Raw genomic sequence first — 19299 nt, 5'->3', positions numbered from 1 at the left:
GTGACCAGACAGATGAATCCTGGTCTATTGTAAAGTGAATTTGATGTGCAAAATGAAGCAAATTTGATGTGCGAATGAAGCAAGTACACTCAAAATGTTCCAGCATCTATTTGCAAGTGAATAGCGAGATTTATTCACGCTTTATGCATCTGATGTGAAAGCAGAAAGTGGTCAAAGCGAAACAAGAGAGCTACATAAAGAGAGGAAAGCAAAAGGGCCAAAAAAGCAGCTGAACATTTATATGCCACAGTTGATTTTTTCTGGATCTTCCAGTCATGATCAATGAAGTCGTGGGAATGAAGCAGCAGTGCTGTTTTATTAAGGTTCTGTTATAATGTTGCTCTATACAGTCTAGTAAACTGCACAACATATTAAAGCATCCATGGTGTTTTTTCATGTTTGCTGTAAAACCAAACAAGAAATCTAGGGTATATGACGTCATTATCATAGCAACAAAGGTCTCTAGATAAAATTGGTTATTTCTCTGCATTTGAACATTCTTCTTAAGAATTGAAATTATGTATGCATTGAAGTTAGCAAGATATATAATGTATATTAATATATATATTAATGAAACAATATTATATATTGTGCCTTTAAGTAAAGTCAATTTGTTGCTTTTAAGGCAATCTACTCACTGTTTTAAATAAAGTAACTAATAATTTTTTTAGTGATGGCTGTATTACTTTCTTTTGTTTCATACCTCAAAAGGGGAATTTTCAAAAGTGCCATGGTCACACTTATTGTACAAAATGTTTGCACATAATTATAATACATAATATATTATATAGGTGTTTGAGGAATAAAGTTTTATGAAAACAAGACAAAAGACAATATGTAACAAAACAAAAAAGTCATTAGTCATTGTTCAGGGGATTATACTGTGGACAGAAGAAGCACATTTGTGAGAATTCAAATACAATACAAAATTTAATCAAATTATCTTATTTACTTTAGTAAATACTCGTATTCATTGCAGCTGCTAATTTTTGCTATTAACTATAAAAGTTTAAAACTGTCATGTGGCAAAGTTCCAGTACTGAGATAAAAAAAGACACAAAGAATTTTGGGGGTACAATTACATTTAGTCAATTAGCAGTTGCTCTTATACAAATCGACTTACAAATGAGGCATTAAGCAATTCAACATGAAGAGGCAATACACAAAACAAGAGCTAATTATACAAAGAGACTCTTAGTGCTCAGAGAAATAAGAGAGTAAGGAGAGAGAGGGACTATTCTTACATACTTTTGTGTCTTTTTAAAAAGGTTAATACAGGTCACTGTTCACTAGCTTTAAAAGAATTATTACATGTATATTTAAATGTGAACTGAAAAAGAAAGTAAGTCATACAGGATTAGAACAATATCAGAGTAAGTAAATAATGTCCACTTTTTTTATCTGATTATGTAAAATCAAATTAGATTATAATGAAAATTTCAGATGGATTCTCATGTGAATCTAATGTGCACTGCTTTTATTGTAATGGACAACAAGAGAAAATGTTTTTACTGACTCTCATAAAAACAACCTAGTAAAAGCTTTTATTTTGGTGTCGTTACGTCTCCATATTCAATCTTTGATGGATCCGTCTAGCCAGTGTGCTGTACTAAAAAATCTCCAGATGTCACCCTGTCACGCTTGTAAAACACCAAATGCGGCTTCCATCCTAAACTAAGCAAGTGATTTATCTGAGTTTTATGGAATATAACTCCACGGCATGACACAAGCATTCACCCATGAATTAAAAGCAGCACTAATCAGGAAGCATCTGCCTCTCATTATGATGGCAGACAGCTAATTAGTGTCCATCAAAAGCAGCGGTTCTTTAGATGCTTCCCTGTTGTATGTGTGTGCAGGTGTCTGGAGCTCCACCCCAACAACCTCCAGGCCCTTATGGCTCTGGCAGTGAGCCTGACCAACACGGGCATGAGGCAGGAAGCGTGTGAGGCGCTGCTGGGCTGGATAAGACACAACCCCAAATATAAGCATCTTCTGAAGAGCCGCACGCACCTGCAGGGCTCACCTGGATCACGGAGACCCTCCTATCCCTGCCCAGTCAGCTGGTAGGCTTTCAAATCAATGCAGTTCATTGTGAAGAATATTCAGCGGCTACAAACTTTATTTGGATTGTGTGTAAACTAAACCTCGCAACTAACTTTACATTTATTCTTGTAATTATTTTTAACCAGGAGTTATTTTGAGTCTGACTTGAGGTTTTGACTTAAATTGTACCATAGGTCTCAAACTCAAATCCTGGAGGGCCGCAGCTCTGCACAGTTTTACTCCAACCTTAATCAGACACAGCTGATCCAACTAATCAGGGTGTTCATGACTCTTTTGAAAACCTCAAATATTTGGATCAGTGATAGGGTTGGAGCAAAATTGTGCAGAGCTGCGGCCCTCCAGGAATTGAGTTTGAGACCTATGGTACAATTTCAGTCAAAACCTCGTTTGAGTTTGAGACCTATGAATTATACAGCAACTACATTTTAAAAGCCTTTGTAAAAATCAAAATTGACTGTTTAATCTGGTACTCGTTATTATTTAGGTGAACAATTAATCAGTGCAAGTTAAAGCATTGGGAAAAAAATTGTTTTAGTTATCTAATCATTTAGATTAGCAGTCTAATCATTTGCTTTCATGCTTGGATCTTAAATGATGTTGATTTGAAGGCTTCAGGCACAATATTATTTTTTTCAAAAAAAATTTTATCTATAACAGTTTTTTATAAGTACAAAACTAAGCAAAAAAACATTTTTACAATCTACATTATGTTTTATACAAATTATGAAAAAAAAATACTAATAAAAAAAATGTAAACAAATTATTTACATAAGTGAATCAATAAAAAACGGGCACCAGTACATTCAAACATGTACCATATAAAGTAAATAATTTACACCATTAGGTTTAACTTAATTAAACTCAAAACATTGAAAAGAAAGAGTAAAACTGTCCATGAATCATAAGCGCCCTACTTTCAACTTTTAAAAAGATAAGCAAGGAAGAGGCTCCAGAACTCTTTAGAAGCATCTGCCCTTGCAAAGTTAATTTTTTCAAGCTTAAGAGCAGCAACCATTTCGGTATGCCATTTACGAAAAGTAGGTGGTAAAGTGGACTTCTAGTCCATCAGGCACAATATTCTTAACCACGCCACTCTTATAGGCCTACTCTTAGTTTGCTATGAAGAAGTGATGTGCAAACAAAAAGCCCCGTCCCAACACAATATTTTGTTTCAGTTAAACGTACATCAACATACTGAAATAAAAGTCTCAGCATCTTCCAGTTCACCTTGACTTCATTCATTCATTCTCTTTTCGGCTTATTCCCTTTATTAATCAGGGGAAGTCACAGTGGAAGGAACCAACTTATCCTGCATATGTTTTATACAGCGGATGCTCTTCTAGCCGCAACCCAACACTGGGAAACACCCACACACTACCATTCACACAAGTACACTACGGACAATTTAACTTATTCAATTCACCTGTACCGCATGTCTTTGAACTTGTGGGGGAAACCGAGGCACCCGGAGGAAACCCATGCTAACATGAGAACATGCAAACTCCACACTAAAATGCCAACTGACCCAGCCAAGACTCAAACCAGCAACCTTCTTGCTGTGAGGCGATTGTAATACCCACTGCGCCCTCGTGATGCCTATTCCTGGACTTCAAAGTTATTACATAACTCTGTACATGATCCAGTAATGTTTAACAAGCCCAAAATGGTTTGTCTAAATATCAGATTTTTGTCTAAATGAGAATTGTTTTTAAACATTTTATTAATCATTTCTCCCAATTCCACTCTATGTAATTTAAAGGTGCAGTAACTGACCTGCCAAAATGCTTACCATTTGCAAAATAGCTGTGAAAACACAGTCCTCACCCTGCCATCCAAAACCTTGCCTCCTGAAATAACGAGCGCACACTTTAAAGATGACTAGATCATGTCATTGGCCATTATGAAAACTTTATAATACTTTATAATGCTACAATTTTAGACAAAAACTGTATTATATCTAGCACGTTTTCCATTGTGTAGCAACTAATGTGATGTGACTAATGTGACATTGTGTGGTTTTATGCCTCACCCAGAATTACATAAAAATACAAAAAAAAAATACATTTAGATAATTTACTTTAATCATTACTATTGACTGTAAAGAGACTTTCAACCAGCACAATAAAAAAAAAAATCTGAAGAAAATCACCTACTGCATCTTTAACATGTTATCTCTAGATGTCTGGAGGTGTACAATAAATTAATATTTACATTTATTTTTGTACATTAAACTTTTTTATGTTGTCATGGCCAAATCACTGAATAAAAACATATTTAAAGGTGATTTTATTCTCCTGCAAGAGAAGGTCATAGGTCGCTGCAAAGTGTGAGATGGAATGGAGAGATTTCATAAGTCTTTATAGCATTTAAGATTGGTAAATTGAACTTTCTGCAATAATGTCCTGCTGATTTATTTATACACAAATACATTTTACCAACTTCATTCATTCATTCATTCATTCATTTTCTTTTCGGCTTAGTCCTTTTATTAATCCGGGGTCGCCACAGCAGAATGAACCACCAACTTATCCAGCATATGTTTTACGCAGCGGACATCCTTCCAGCTGCAACCCATCTCTGGGAAACATCCATACACACTCATTCACACTCACACATTACGGACAATTTTAGCTTACCCAATTCACCTATAGTGCATGTCTTTGGACTGTGGGGGAAACCGGAGCACCCGAAGGAAACCCACTCGAACACGGGGAGAACATGCAAACTCCACACAGAAACGCCAACTGATCCAGCCAAGGCTCGAACCAGCAACCTTCTTGCTGTGAGGCGACTGCACTACCTACTGCGCCACCGCGTCGCCATTTTAGCAAGTTCCCCTACATAATTTTAAGTGATTTGCATGTAAATAGTGACAAGTTGATCTTGTGTTAGAACCATTTTTATTTGTCCCTACACAATAACAATGCTAGGTTCAACACAATTCATTCATATTATTCCTAGAAAAAATTAAGTTAACGTAATTGTTTTTATGAATTTAAGTGAACTAAACATAAAACAATTAAGTTTGTCCTCCTCAAAACTGGTGCATTGTGTTAATTCAGCTTGTTTTGAGCAAGTTGTTTGAACAAGCAACACAAATGTTTTTGGTTGTACATTCAGATACCTCCTACATGCACCTCAATTTAAAATCTCTCTCTAGAGAGCTCTTTTCCTTTTTCTTGGCTATTAAATGGCAGATTTTGATGATGTTGCTGGTTAGGATGTCCCTGAAGGGCATTTCCTTTGTGTGTCTCTATATCTCCAGCCCCCTACTGCCAGAGGTGAAGGATCTTTACCTGGAATCGGCCCAGCAGAACGTGGACACCATTGACCCAGACCTACAGACTGGGTTGGGAGTGCTGTATAACCTCAGCTCTGAGTTCAACAAAGCAGTTGATGCTTTCAATGCAGCGCTGTCAGTGCGGCCGGAGGTAAATCCACCATAATGATCCCAGTGGCTATTTCTGATGTTTTCTGGATTGGAAAAATCCAGCCCTTTGGTGTTCTCAAACAGAGCTGTGAGGCAATGTCCTGTGAATCAATTTAATAATGTTGCTTTTTATTGCTCTTGAAAAACATCACTCTTGTGTTAGACTCTTAGAAGTTTACTGATCACAGTATCACTATATACCTGCTGAAGTTAAGTAGAGTTGAGTCTTGTTAGTAACTGAATGAGAGAACCAACTGCTAGAAAAGCTGAGTTTCTGCTGGAAGAGGCCAACAGGAGCTGTTCATGCTGTCGTCTATGAGTCCCAGCAGCCTAATATAGAGATCAGGACACTATACAGTCGTAAAGCGCTGTCCTTTAGATGGGATATTAAACCGTGAATGAGCAGGTTTTGCAGAGTTGCACTCCAGTGCTAATCAAATACATGTGAATAAGCTCATCAAGGTCTAGAGGTTACTAGAAACTACAGTCAGGTGATTTTATAAAAATACTCTAGGTCAAAACTCAGCAGGACTGTCTTGCCTACTCAGGCATTAAACCAAGTTCCTGATTTTCCGTGATAATATAAAATCATATAGAAATAAATAAAAAATATTCCAGATTGTCCTTTGGATAACCACCAATCTCCTCTCTACCAGTAAACTGGTGTTAGGTGGGTGTTCCGGTGCATTATAGCTGCTGGCACACATCAGGTGTTTAAGAGGATTTTGGCAATAACCAATTTTCACTATAAAATTGTAGCTTATTAAAGTACCTGCCTATTATTAAGATTTTGGTGGTTTATCAGGTTTACCTACTGTACTTTCTGAAAGTCTACTCCCTCCACCTACCAAGTATGGCATCATTTACACTGGAGAAGCCTCCGATATTTATTGGGCCCAGTCTTATATTTGATTTGAATCAAACCTGTCCTTTCAAAACTTTGAACTCAGATTGGGATATATTTGATTAAACAAAAAACAGGATTAGCCTAATCCCACCAGAAGGGTGGATTCAGTTGTGATTATTTTTTACTAAATAAACAAAATAAAATAATAAAGTTTTATTTTTTAAGTGAATGATCACAAACTTAATGGTTACTGATTATATAAATTCCTTCATATTTGAAGCATATGAAGCATGTCACATCTAATGAGCTATGGTAAACAACAACAACAAAACAATATCAAAGCCGTATTGTATTAGAACAAAGTAAAAGTGTTCAATGTTTGTTGATTGCAGTTTTTCTGTTTCTTTCTGTTAAAACAAACAATGCCTGTTTGTGGCCATTGGTATTTTGCCTACTGTACCTGTTGTTCATTGCTAAGCCAGTAGGCTACACTGTTGGTTACATCTACACTGTTGGTTCCAAATCCTAAAATTTGGTATTTTGATCACAGTGATTCCACCCAATGTTCCTTTAAAAACTTATAAAAGTAAGATAGATTAGTTAATCCTGGATAGTAAAACATGGGATTTTCAAATCCGGACCAATTTGATTCTAATAATTAAAAAGAAAAATAGGTAGCATGTTCACCTCACAGCAAGAAGGTCACTGGTTCGAGCCTCAGCTAGGTCAGTTGGCATTTCTGTGTGGAGTTTGCATGTTCTCCCCGTGTTCATGTGGGTGTCCTCTGGGTGCTCCGGTTTCCCCCACAAGTCCAAAGATAGGTGGTACAGGTGGATTGAATGTGCTAAAATTGACCCTAGTGAATGAGTGTGTGTGGATGTTTCCCAGTGATGGGTTGCGGCTGGAAGGGCATCCGCTGCATAAAAACATATGCTGGATAAGTTGGCGGTTCATTCCGCTTTGGCGACCCCAGATTAATAAAGGGACTAAGCAGAAAAGAAAATGAATGAATGAATGAATGAATGAGTTTTGGCGGTATGGTTCTGTTCTGGTATAGTATGGTTCCCATCTGTGCAGTAACAAAACTAGAAACTTTGCATAAACAATTACAATTAAATAGGAGTTCATGTAAATGCCATAGACATGAGGTTGATGACCATGTTATTGGTGGTACCCTAAACATATATCAGATATGAGCAAGGGGGAATTGGGTAGGATGGAGGGAGTTTAAAATTGACCCTTTACTAAGTCCCACCCAAAAACCTCCACAGACAAATCATGGCTTAGCAACCATACCTAGATGCTTGAGGTCTGTCAAGATTTCAAGCGAGGAAAACAAGCCAAACATTGTGGATATGGATTGTGCAAATCTGGAACTAGTATTGTAAAAGTTTGGATGGGGTGATAGAATTCTTTACCTTCCCGAAATCTCAAACCAAAGGGGAGAAATGCCAGGCATGGATCAAGCAGTGTGGGAGGATGTAAACACAGCACAATCCAGTCATATTTCCATCTGTTTCAAGCTACAAATATTTGGATCACACACATCAATCATAAAAACAGATATATGATTACAAACTGTGAATTGTGAGTACTTGCAATCAATAAACTTCATCTGCAGCTGTTTTTTAGTCATTGAAAGCCATCATGTCCCTGTCAGAGCTCCAACTCTGTGATGTTTACATCTGTCGTGTGGATATTCATCAGCAATTTAGTCAATAGTTAAGGTGTTATATAGCGCATAAGTGTCTGCTTTTATATTTGGTGTTGTTGTTGTTTTTCTTTTTTCTTTTTTTTTGCTTAGTTTTATATTTGGTGGTTAGAAAATCTGTTCTCTTAAATTTGTTCACCTCTGCGATTTATGCTTTGACTTTGCATTTTAGTTTATACTTTAATTGCACTTAATTTTAAAGTAAAATAGAATCTGTAAAAAAGCATACAAATGTACTGACAATTATAGGTACTGTACATTATTATTAGACGATGATGGATAGTATTCAGCACAAATCCATGCATTTCCCCTTTCTGGCTGTTCTTTCTATGAATGATTTCTGTAGAAGCACTGACCAGGCGTGTCTCTTGTCTGTTATTAACGCTATATTTTATTGCACAACAATTAGCCTATCTGGCTTTTTGGCTAAAATAAGAGAGCGAGATCACTTTATAATTTAAATCATAGTTATTAAATTATATTCAAATTTAATTAACCCAGCTTTTGGTGAACAAAGCTGTTAAATGGTGACTGCTGCTTGCACTGGGATTTAGGCTTTATATTTTGTCATGGACATACCCCTCTATGCATACTGCAGAACTTTTTAACCAAAAAAGACCTGATGTATGGACCTAAATAGGCCACCATGATTGATGTCGGAACTAGATTGGTACTCATGAACAGCTGACCATCAGCTGACGCAGGGTTGAGTGATGTGTCCTGCCTGAACTAACCCAATGCAATAAATGATTTATTTGCAAAAGACTGGACATGAACCTAAACAGCACTAATATGTGTACATCCTGTAACCCTTCAGTCAGTAAAAAAACAATCCTGGTGACCCACTTACTGGTTTATCCACTGGTCCAATGCTTTCATTCAAATATTCATTTAGTATTACTTCATATTATTGACTGCATTGTAAATTCAATTTAAGGTTTTTCAAAGCACTGATTGATCAGATAGGGATCTACTTGTCCTATCACTTTCTGTAAAAGAAAAAAAAACAAAGTAATGACTGTAGGTTGAAGGAAAGTGTACTCAAGTAAAAGTACAGATTTTAAAAACTACCTAGTTTAGTATTATTACTGACAAAAAATGGATTCAATTACACTAATTTGAGTATTTGTAATTTGTTACTTTACACTACTGTAGAGAGGTGAGCTGCACATAGCAGTGTTATATCATTGTTCACTGCAGAAGCATGCAAGCAGTTTGTGACAAGCTCCAGTTCGCCTGGTCATGAACCGGCTCTGGTTCCATTTTGGTGTAAAGATGTGTCAGTGTACTCGGCTGACAAACTGGGACTAAATCATACAGAATTGCTCCCCGAAGGCAGAGGGCAAAGAAGAGAGGGAGGGAAAAGTCACTGGAGGCTTTTAAAGTGTCTCCGAAATCTTTGAAACAGTTCATTTGAAACTTGAGGGGAGCTTTACCATTCATGAGCGCTGACTCCAGAACCCTGTGGGTCACCTTGTCCACGATTGATGCTTGCTAAGCCAAATTCTGTCCCCCCGTGTAGACTGCATTTACACTCAATCGAAAATCCTTCCCATCTGCTTGACTTGGTAATGTCTGCTTGCCTGCTGGGGGGCTCAGAGCGTGAATACGATGAAAGATAATAGCATTGCGCAAGAGAAAGTCTGATAGCAGGCTCTGTGACTTCTTTGTACAACTGTTTTATGCAGCGTCACCGCACATAAAGGTCAAATTCTTATTTTCATCCCTAAAAGAATAAGCAGATCATCGCTTAATGGTATTAAACATAGTCACATGTAATGGCGTAATCTGTCATGTGCAATGTGATAATTATTTTGATCCGTGACACTGAGCCGGAGGGATTTTTTGTGCCGTTGGTGTGTACAGGACTACCTGCTGTGGAATCGGCTGGGGGCGACGCTGGCTAATGGAGATCGCAGTGAGGAAGCAGTGGAGGCCTATACCAAAGCCCTGGAGCTCCAGCCTGGCTTCATCCGCTCACGTTACAACCTCGGCATCAGCTGCATTAACATGGGCGCTCACAGGTTTGTGATTAACACATGAGAAAAGTGTCATTCCCAACTTTTTGTTAAATATATAACATACTTTAATAATATAACACACCTTTCAAACAGAATCAAGCATCCAACAGAGCCACAGTATAAAATATAATATCATTTTTAGTAGAGGTGTGAACCTACAGTGGTCTCACGGTTCGGTTTGGTCACGATTATCATGCCATCAATTCAGTTCAATCCGATATCTCGGTGCATCACGTTGCATTGATGATTCTTTCCATACACCATACACCATATATATGAACTGGACCTTTAAAAGCTTAAGTACAAGCAACATGAGCATTTATAGCAAATAAACAAATGTAAATATCCCGCTCTCTTTATGAGCCCTGTTGAGTGAGTTCTTACACCCCTATGATTGGTTACACCTTCAACAGTAAGGGCTACGATTGGCTCTAGCGTATTCATCACTCATCAGTGTTCACCGATGCTGTAACTTCAGTGCCAGTGAAAGACTGTCCAGCAAACACACACGCAGTGAATTGTGCAGAGTTTATGCATTTTTAAGCAGTTGCAGTGTTTTAATTACTCGCGCTAGCCAGCGTTACCAGTAATGTTAGATTCGGCTACTTTTCAGACCCCCCTAGCGACAAATTTTCAAAAAAGCGTCTAGCAAAAATCTAGTGACTTTTTTTGCGTGTTACTGGAGATTTTTATAGAATTTCATGTGTCCATATTGCATATTCCCTATTTTTCTCAAAGAGCTTTGGGCCGCCAGCCCCTCCCCCGCCTCAAAGCTCTGACAGGCTGCCCAGTCAGTTTCTCCCACCTGCAGCCTGAGAGCAGATCACTCCTCTGCGTACCGACGGCAAATGATTTAGCACCGGCAGTGTGAAGGTATTTTCCTTGTGCAGTCAAACCGATCTGCCTCTTCTTTATTTTAGCAATTTAATTTCACCGTTTATTCTTTTCTTGAAACACAATTGCAGAAATTTTAGTGAGAATTTCAGAACTTGTCTGAGTTTATTACGTCTGAGAGATTACTGCAAATTCAATCCACATCTATACTGATATACTGTATTCAAACAGCAGTAAATTTATTAAATTGACATGCAAATAAAGCGTAGTGCAAATATAAATACCCCTTTATTTACCATAGGCTGTTAAATAAACAGAAATGGTAGAACATGATGACGTCAGTAATATGCAAATAATGTATGATGTAATCTAGTGACTTTTAGCAACTTTTCAGGCAGAGCTTAGCGCCTTTTCATTGAAAATAGTTGGCAACAGTGGCGCTCGCCTCCCTTGCCATAGTAAGCTACTGTGACATAGCGCATATGAGATAAATTAAGTCAGTACATAATACCTGGTTAGGATCTATTACTGAACCGATATCGAATTGTCCGCATCCACATCGCTGTGCACCAAAGAAACACTCCTAATTTTTAGCATTATTAATTTTTTAAAATTCTTTTATTATAAATAGCCTGGCTTTATTGCAATACAGGCTCATTCTAAAAACGTAGCCCTACAGTATATACATTTCTTGAGATCGTAAATCATGTAGCCAGAGGTACGTATGGCTGCATTTGACTTTAAACCGAATGCTACATTCATTTTCGCACTTACCAGCTGACTGCTTACCCCCGTATGGACAGCTTTCCCTCTGTTACCAGTTTGTCCAGTTAGCTATACTTGTGTGTTGGTAAACTTGAGATGCAGAGAGGAGTTGGCCTTGATGACATTCCAGAAAGCAGATGAGAAAAACAGAAGCCAAAAAATAAAATAAACAAGTAAATAACAGAGTCAGAATGTGGTAAAACAGGGTAAAAATCAGGCGAGGGCTTTTCTTTTTCTGGATTGCTTTTAAAAAAGTGTCGGTTAGGTTGAGGGAAGTGGGAGGGCGGGCCAATCTGTGCTTTTGAAAACACCATTGGTTGGGTTTGAGGAAGGGAAAGGGTGGAGGGTATCAGTCGGTTGATTAGTCAGTAAATCAGTCAATCAACAGTCAGTCAACACCGGCCTCCGGTGAATTTATGCGAGAAGAGCAGGCATGAATGACACTCACAAGAGAACTTTGAGATCTAAAAAAAGCATATACAGCGGCCTCTGGTGGATTTGCGAAAACAAGATCTGCAAAAAAACACAGCTCCTGGCACATATTAGGCATTCTCCCAGAAATAAGCCCGGGTTGCTTTATTGTCACATTGCTGCGGCCAATGAATTGTTTTGACCAATCAAACACAGCCTGGAGCATCCATACAGTAGTATGGATTCTGCAATGTACAGTAAGAGAACAGTTTTGTTCTGATTGGTCTGTTTTTCACCTTGATTTTACATTGACTTGATTAAAATGAGAGTGTAAACAATAGATTCTCACGGTATGCCATTTCTATGGACTGAAATCGCATTATTCAGCTATGCCTATAGGCATACCTTTAAATTAGTCAAGAAGTGGAAATATATGCTGGACGTTTCTGTACTTTCAGAAAAAACTTTTTATTTTTCATGTTGAACTTGCAGGGAGGCAGCCAGTAATTTCCTGACGGCCCTTGGTCTGCAGAGGAAGAGCAGGAGTCGTCAGCTTTCCCACCAGGTGATGTCTGGAAACATCTGGGCAGCGCTGCGGATCGCTCTCTCCATGCTGGACCAGCCGGAGCTCTTTCAAGCTGCTAACATCGGAGACCTGGATTTACTAATGAAAGCTTTCAACCTGGACATGTGAGAGAGGAAACCCTTTAAACATGGCCAACATCCAAAGTCCTTTATGAGACCAACTTTGTCAAAAAGCAACTTTGTTTCTTTTCTTTTTTCCGCAGAGCACCTTTACATTCCTGAGAACTGAGTGCTGGATGGTACTATTTTAATAGATTTGCACATCAGTTTAAGATTAAGAGCACAACGCCGGGTGAAGATTGTACAAGTATGCCTTAGAGAAAATATCAGCTAGTCCTGCTACAGAAGAAAATCTGTTTTGACTTGTAATTCTACGACTGATGAGACGAACGCGGACTATAAATGCGCAAGAACAAAACTCCAGATCAGTGACTTGATTAGACGTACTGTATTACGTAGACTTCATGCATTGGTTGAATTGCACTCTTTATTTGAGATGGCGAGGTTGTTTTATTAATTTGTTTATTTTTGGATTTTGGTGGCACTTGGTTGAACCCTGGACACTCCTCGCCTGATCTCTGCTGCATCTCCCCCTTTATTTCCTGGAGCTTGCAGACCAGATTTTAAAAAGCCTTACTTATTGTGCATGTAAAATAAGTTACTGAGATGATACCAGATAAAAGCCATTCCTTGCCATACTTTGACCTCTTGATAAAACTGAAACCGAAGTCTGCGTTTCATCAAGGTCTTTTTTTTTTTGTTTGTTTGTAAAACATACCACATCTTTGAAGTGTAGTAGGCCTACTGATTATTTTTCAGAATTCAAAGCAGGGAATTCACATATACTGCCCCGCAATATCAATCTAGATTTGACAGGAAAACAAGTGTCTTTTGTATTTTTGAAAAAAAATGCTGCCCAAAATCTAAGCCAAATATGTGTGATTATGACCCCGGGTTTCACAAACAAGGTTTAAGGCTAGTCAAGATTCAGTTGCATGTTTGACCTGTCTCAACTCAAAATAACTTGCAGTGAGATGTCTTAAAATACATCAGTGTCAGTTTTTTTCTCCAAGTGCACACCATTTATATATTTTTCTAAGGCCATTTTATTAAATTTGGCTTAAATAGCCTAATTTAACCAAGGCCTAGTCCTGGCTTAATCCAAGCCCTGTTTGTGAAACTGGGCCTAAGAGTTTTATACCCTGATGCTGCCATTGTTGCTCATTTATGCTGCCTTCATGTGCTATCAAATTTAGTATAAATATGACAGAATTGTACATGAAAAGCCTCTAAAGCTGCATTCATATGGAAGCTTGCTTTCGCCACAAATTTCAGACTTTATTCCTACTTACGCAATCTTGACATTCTGTGCAAACTGTATAAATTAGGAGTAAGATAAACCACATGAACTTCACATGTTAAAATGAGAAACATTAAATGTGGTTTCTAATATTTTTTTCTTGGGGAACCTTTTGTGATTCCATATAAACACATGAATCATATTGACCTGGCATATATGGCAAGCTGTTATAACATTTAACCCTTAAAAAAGGTGTGTTTTCATGGTAATAATTCTTATTTTTTTAGCTACTGTTTATTTAATTAAGTACCAATATTAATTCACTAGCTAGTGCTTATCTTTAGGTACTAGTTTTTATGTGTTACATACTAATACTTAAAATATTAGTGTCTACTACATACTATATTATACTACACACCTTACAAATGACTAATATTATCTAGTATAAAAAGTATTTGAATTAAATGTAACATTTAATTATTAAGTAGAAATATCAAATGAATACTTATTACAAAATATCTTTGAATATTAGTCAGTATTAGATTATATCCAGAGCAGAATAGTTCATAACCTAACACTATCTAATGAATAAGCAGTACCTATGCATTAAGTCATATTTTTATAAAAAAGAATGATATAATTGAAAGAATTTAACGTTATATCATCTTGCCATAAGGCATCTTCCATGATTCCTAATTTTATATGACAACATGACTTCAATTTCAATTTCATTTACACTTTATTTTAAAGAAACGCTCCACTTTTAAGGGTGAAAAATAGGCTCATTTTACAAATTTAACCGAGTTAAACCATCTATTTGGCCTATGTTCAGATCTGGCAGGAGCACTTTTAGCTTAGCATATAAGCAACGCAAGTTTATTTATACAGGGTCTGTGCAGGATCCTAAAGGTAATTTCAAAACCTTTTTAAGACCTTTTAAAGACATTCTCAGAATATTTTAAGACCTCATCGTCACTTCAAGTTCCAATCAGTATCACACCTTAACTTAATAAACAGTTGTTAATAAACAGTTGTAGTTAAATAAATCAAAGGAGCACAACCATGCAACAGAGAAAGATAAGCTTGGAAGAAACAAAGCTTGAAAGAATAAATCACACGGTTGTTTTAAGCAACAGGCTTCAGCCACTGTTTAAACTCGTCTTTCTCCAACCACTTACGCAAACACAAACTTACATTTTCTCATTTTGCCATCTTTTTAACTGGCTTCACATCACCTCCCCACATTTGTCGCAAAATTACGTGACATCACCCGAAAAGAGGAGCTTGGCTGCACGTGGCCCGGCCCGATCCAATCGCATGGATCGAGCACATTGTTTTTAATATTAGGAGGAAAATCAATATATTTATGCTTTTTTGGAGTCAAACACTTTGTACAACGCTTGAACAAAATTTAAGACCTCTTAAAAACGCGATTAACAATTTTTATACCTTTTAAGGGCCTTCATTTTCTCATAATTGATTTATGAACTTTTAATACTTTTTAAGACCCTGTCAAAGGACATTTCATACATGATGGTAATTCAAAGTGCTTTAAATAAACAAGATTAAATGATATAAAATACAACATCTATAAGATATAAAAATAACAAAGGATAAAAATTATTCATTCATTCATTCGTTTTCCTTTGCCTTAGTCCTATATTTTTTAGGGATCACCACAACAAAATAAACTGCCAACTATTTCAGCATATGTTTTTTTGCAGCAGATCATAGATAGAAATGATTAAAAACAGGTTTAAAAAAAAAAGAAAGCTTTCTGTGCCGTAAATCACTCAATCAGTTTAGAGTTTATCTAAATCAGATTAGAAAATAACAATTCTTTGATTAAAAATTCATTTTTTTAATTATTTCAAATCCAGGGAGCATGGTATAATTGCCTTAATATCATTGCGCCTACTGCAGCCATAGTATGACATCAAAGTTCCTTGATTATTATGCTGAAATGAAAGTATTGTTAGCCATGTATTAATCATTTTCCATCAGTCTTAGTACACGATGTAATTACAGAAGAGTCACGTTTTATAAATTATTTTTAAAAAAAAGAGTTTGTTTGAAGCGAGATGCTAATGGTCTAATCCGATTCAATGATTTATGCTAAGCTATGCTAAACGTGCTCCTGCCAAACCTGGAGATTCGGCTGAAAGGATTCAAAAAAAGTAAAACTCAACCGTTTAACTCTTATTTGAAAATAAAAAGGTGGAGTGTTACTTTAAGATGTCCTTGTTTCAGTGTAACTACTACAGAGTAATATTGATTACATGTACTTACTGTGGTTAGAATCAGGATGAGAGTTAGTTCTATGGTTAGTTGCATGCAATTATGCATTTATGAATTATGTAATTATGAATTGTAATTAACATAGTAAGTGCATAGAACACGTAACAAGGGCAACTTTAAAATAAAGTGTTCCTGAAATGTCCCATAGCAAGTGAAGGCAGCGTTACTATAGTTGATCTCTAGCTTGCATGACTTTTCATTTTGCTCATTAGCGTGAACATGCAAGTGCTTAATGTTGCTTGTGCGCCTCACAAAAAGTCAGTACATAGGCTAATGATTTTAAAATGCTATGCAAAACCTATTTTTCCCCTTCATGCAGCTGGAAGTAGAAGAAAAGTCTGAAGCACCAGAAAAGCTTACCTGCATTGTGACTTTTTGGTGTAAACTTGTGGGTAGAGGGTAGAAAATCTGCACTTTCAGATCAAGTCTGTTTAACTTTACGTATTAAGTATCTTACTTCGAAAGTCTTTGTGATTCAGCCCAGCTTTCATTTGTAGCGTCATTATTCCCTCACTAACTGCAAGAGTTGATCTCCAATATTTATGAAAAGAGCATGCAAAGCAGTTCAAGCATCCATTTTCAAGTGTTATTAATTTATGAATTGTTGTTCCATTTATTTATTATGTATTTCTTACTTCTTCTGTATCTGAAACTCTTTGAAAAGTCCTGTATATGCTATCAATACAGTTAGAACAGGCTTGTGCTTTGTAGCTGAATGTTACAGTAGACACTGTAGATTCTCTCATGCCTGAGGCCAAACCTCCCTTTTCTAGAACTTTGTACAATCTCAGGTGTGATTGTCTAGATGAATTTATGCTCCAGAAAAACTCCTGATGTATGACCGCATGCCGAATATACTTATTTTTTTGAATGCTGTAGAGGTATTTATATGCATGAACTTGACATGCCTATTTTAATCTATACCCTTCATTTCTATGACTTATATAGCACTGTAACCACAATATTTTGCATTTCAAAATATATATATATTGATCTGAAGAATATACGGCATTACCGTAAAATATTCCGAAATTAAAAGCGGTTTTTGCAATGCAGTGGGTACAAATCTTAACAAGACGTTCTTTGTAGTCATATATCAATATTGCAACAGCCAGATTTACTAAAGTCTTTAGAATTAGAGACTGGAAAATACATCAGCATTCAGAGCTGCGTTTCTGAATTTCTTCTTCTGAAACATTCTGAATGTTTGCCAAAGGCTTTAATAACTCTGGCACTGTATTTAAAGGGTAGATGCATATACAAAAGTTATCTTTTAAAATAAAAGATTGTTATAAGACTTTTGCATGTCTGGTTTGATGTCTTCAATCTTACTTTTATGCCAAAAATCATTAAAATAGTAAGTAAAGATCATATTCCTTGAAGATGCACTGTAACCAATTATATGTCAAGAAGTCATGGCACAAATGTTTATGTTCATTCATTTATTTTATTTTCTGCTTAATCCCTTTATTAATCAGGAGTCACCACAGCGGAATAAACAGCCAACTTGTGCAGCGTATGTTTTACGCAGTGGATCCCCTTCCAGCCGCCACCCAGCACTGGGAAACACCCATACACTCTTGCATTCAGACACATACACTACGGCCAATGTAGCTTATTCAATTCACCTATAACACGTCTTTGGACTGTGGGGGAAGCCGACGTTTATATGTTGCTCCAATTTATTAGAATCAGGTTTTGAAAAGTTTAACCTAATATTTGAGTCAGTTTGATGTAAGTTGAGATGACTAAAACATTTCGTTTAACTTAAAAATTTAAATTTTAAAAATTTATTTACAGTGTGTCAAACATTTCTTATCATAAAATAATTTCTTATTGTATATATATATTAAAATTTTTTGATTAGTAACAGGGACGGGCAAAAAATACATTCAAATGTATTTTAAAATAAAATTACACCAATTTTAAGTGTATCAAAATAAACTACAAAACACAGCAGCCATAAATGTATCGAAATAAAATACTGTGCTTTTGTATTTTAAAAATAGTACCTATTTGATCAATCCCTTCATCATTAAACTGACTCAGTGAAGTAAACAACTTTGCTCTGACACTTTTTTTACTTAAAGGGGAAGTTGTGGAATAATGGTTAGTGAGTTGGAGTTGTACCACAAAGGTAGCTTGTGTTTCTATTTGAGTTTAGTGTAAATTTAGCAAAAATTTCATACAAAACATTCTGTCTTGAAGATGACATCCTATGGTTTAAACTATTTTATGCCCAATGTGTGGCCAGTAAAATTGGCATCATCTCTATTCAATTATTATGAACCCTTTTAACATAACTTGTTATGACGCGTTTAACAGTCAGCATAATCTTAAATGCTTGAATGTATTTAATATTTAGATATTTTTTAAGCGTATGAACATTTATATGCATTTATATGTGTATAATATCATCTTTACATAAAATGACAAAAAAACGGATTACCTCTTGTGTGAGCTGTTTCTAATGCAGCGTCTATGGGGCTGAGAATAAATTTGACGTTATTCTCTTCTCTGGTTGCCATCGTCAATCTCACACAATTTATTTCCTTTTTCTGAAAGTCTTTATAACGACATTCTTGAGTTTTTCTTTTTTTATTTCAGCAGATAGGATTGTAAAAAAAAATTTTGTTGTACTCTTACATTCACTGCACTCTAAGTTTTCTCAATCATGATGACTTCCGCTACTGAGATACCTGGAAATGTAAAAAGGGTTTTTTCAACCTATTAACAATATTAGATTTTAAAAAGGCCTACAAAAAGAGTTCACTGTAATTTTTTGTTCACAAATTTTTTTTCATAAATCCATATTTTTGCAATTAATCTCTTCTATTCTCAATGAAAAAAACATGATTTCTAAAAATTACCAAAAACCCTACAAAATAAAAAAACGAAGTGTCAAAATTAGAAAAAAAATGAAAATATTAGCAAATAAACTCATTATATATATATATATATATATATATATATATATATATATATATATATATATATATATATATATATATATATATATATATATATTAC

General features: G+C 36.0%; 1 protein-coding gene across 19 annotated transcripts in view; it reads left to right on the top strand.

Annotated features, from left to right (window-relative positions):
* The window catches only part of pex5la (peroxisomal biogenesis factor 5-like a), a 139255-nt gene extending 121689 nt beyond the window's left edge, over positions 1 to 17566 (top strand). For 11 of the 19 annotated variants that reach the window (XM_087257362.1, XM_087257360.1, XM_087257361.1 and 8 more), the window contains 5 exons: positions 1860 to 2066; positions 5333 to 5498; positions 9922 to 10079; positions 12579 to 12776; positions 12875 to 17566. In XM_087257362.1, the coding sequence (XP_087113488.1) occupies positions 1860 to 2066; positions 5333 to 5498; positions 9922 to 10079; positions 12579 to 12776; positions 12875 to 12893 (748 nt within the window). In that variant the 3' untranslated portion in view covers positions 12894 to 17566. Of the gene's footprint in view, positions 1 to 1859; positions 2241 to 2393; positions 4188 to 5332; positions 5499 to 9921; positions 10080 to 12578 lie in introns of those variants that run through there. The other 8 variants (XM_087257363.1, XM_087257355.1, XM_087257352.1 and 5 more) reach the window with 3 other exon arrangements.
* The last annotated feature ends 1733 nt before the right edge of the window (positions 17567 to 19299 follow it).

Source organism: Danio rerio, chromosome 6 (assembly GCF_052040795.2).
Source record: "Danio rerio strain M-AB ecotype USA chromosome 6, GRCz13ab, whole genome shotgun sequence".
NCBI classification, from domain to species: Eukaryota; Metazoa; Chordata; class Actinopteri; order Cypriniformes; family Danionidae; genus Danio; species Danio rerio.
The sequence above is the reverse complement of the archived record's forward strand: the minus strand, read 5'-3'. Positions and strand labels throughout refer to the sequence as shown.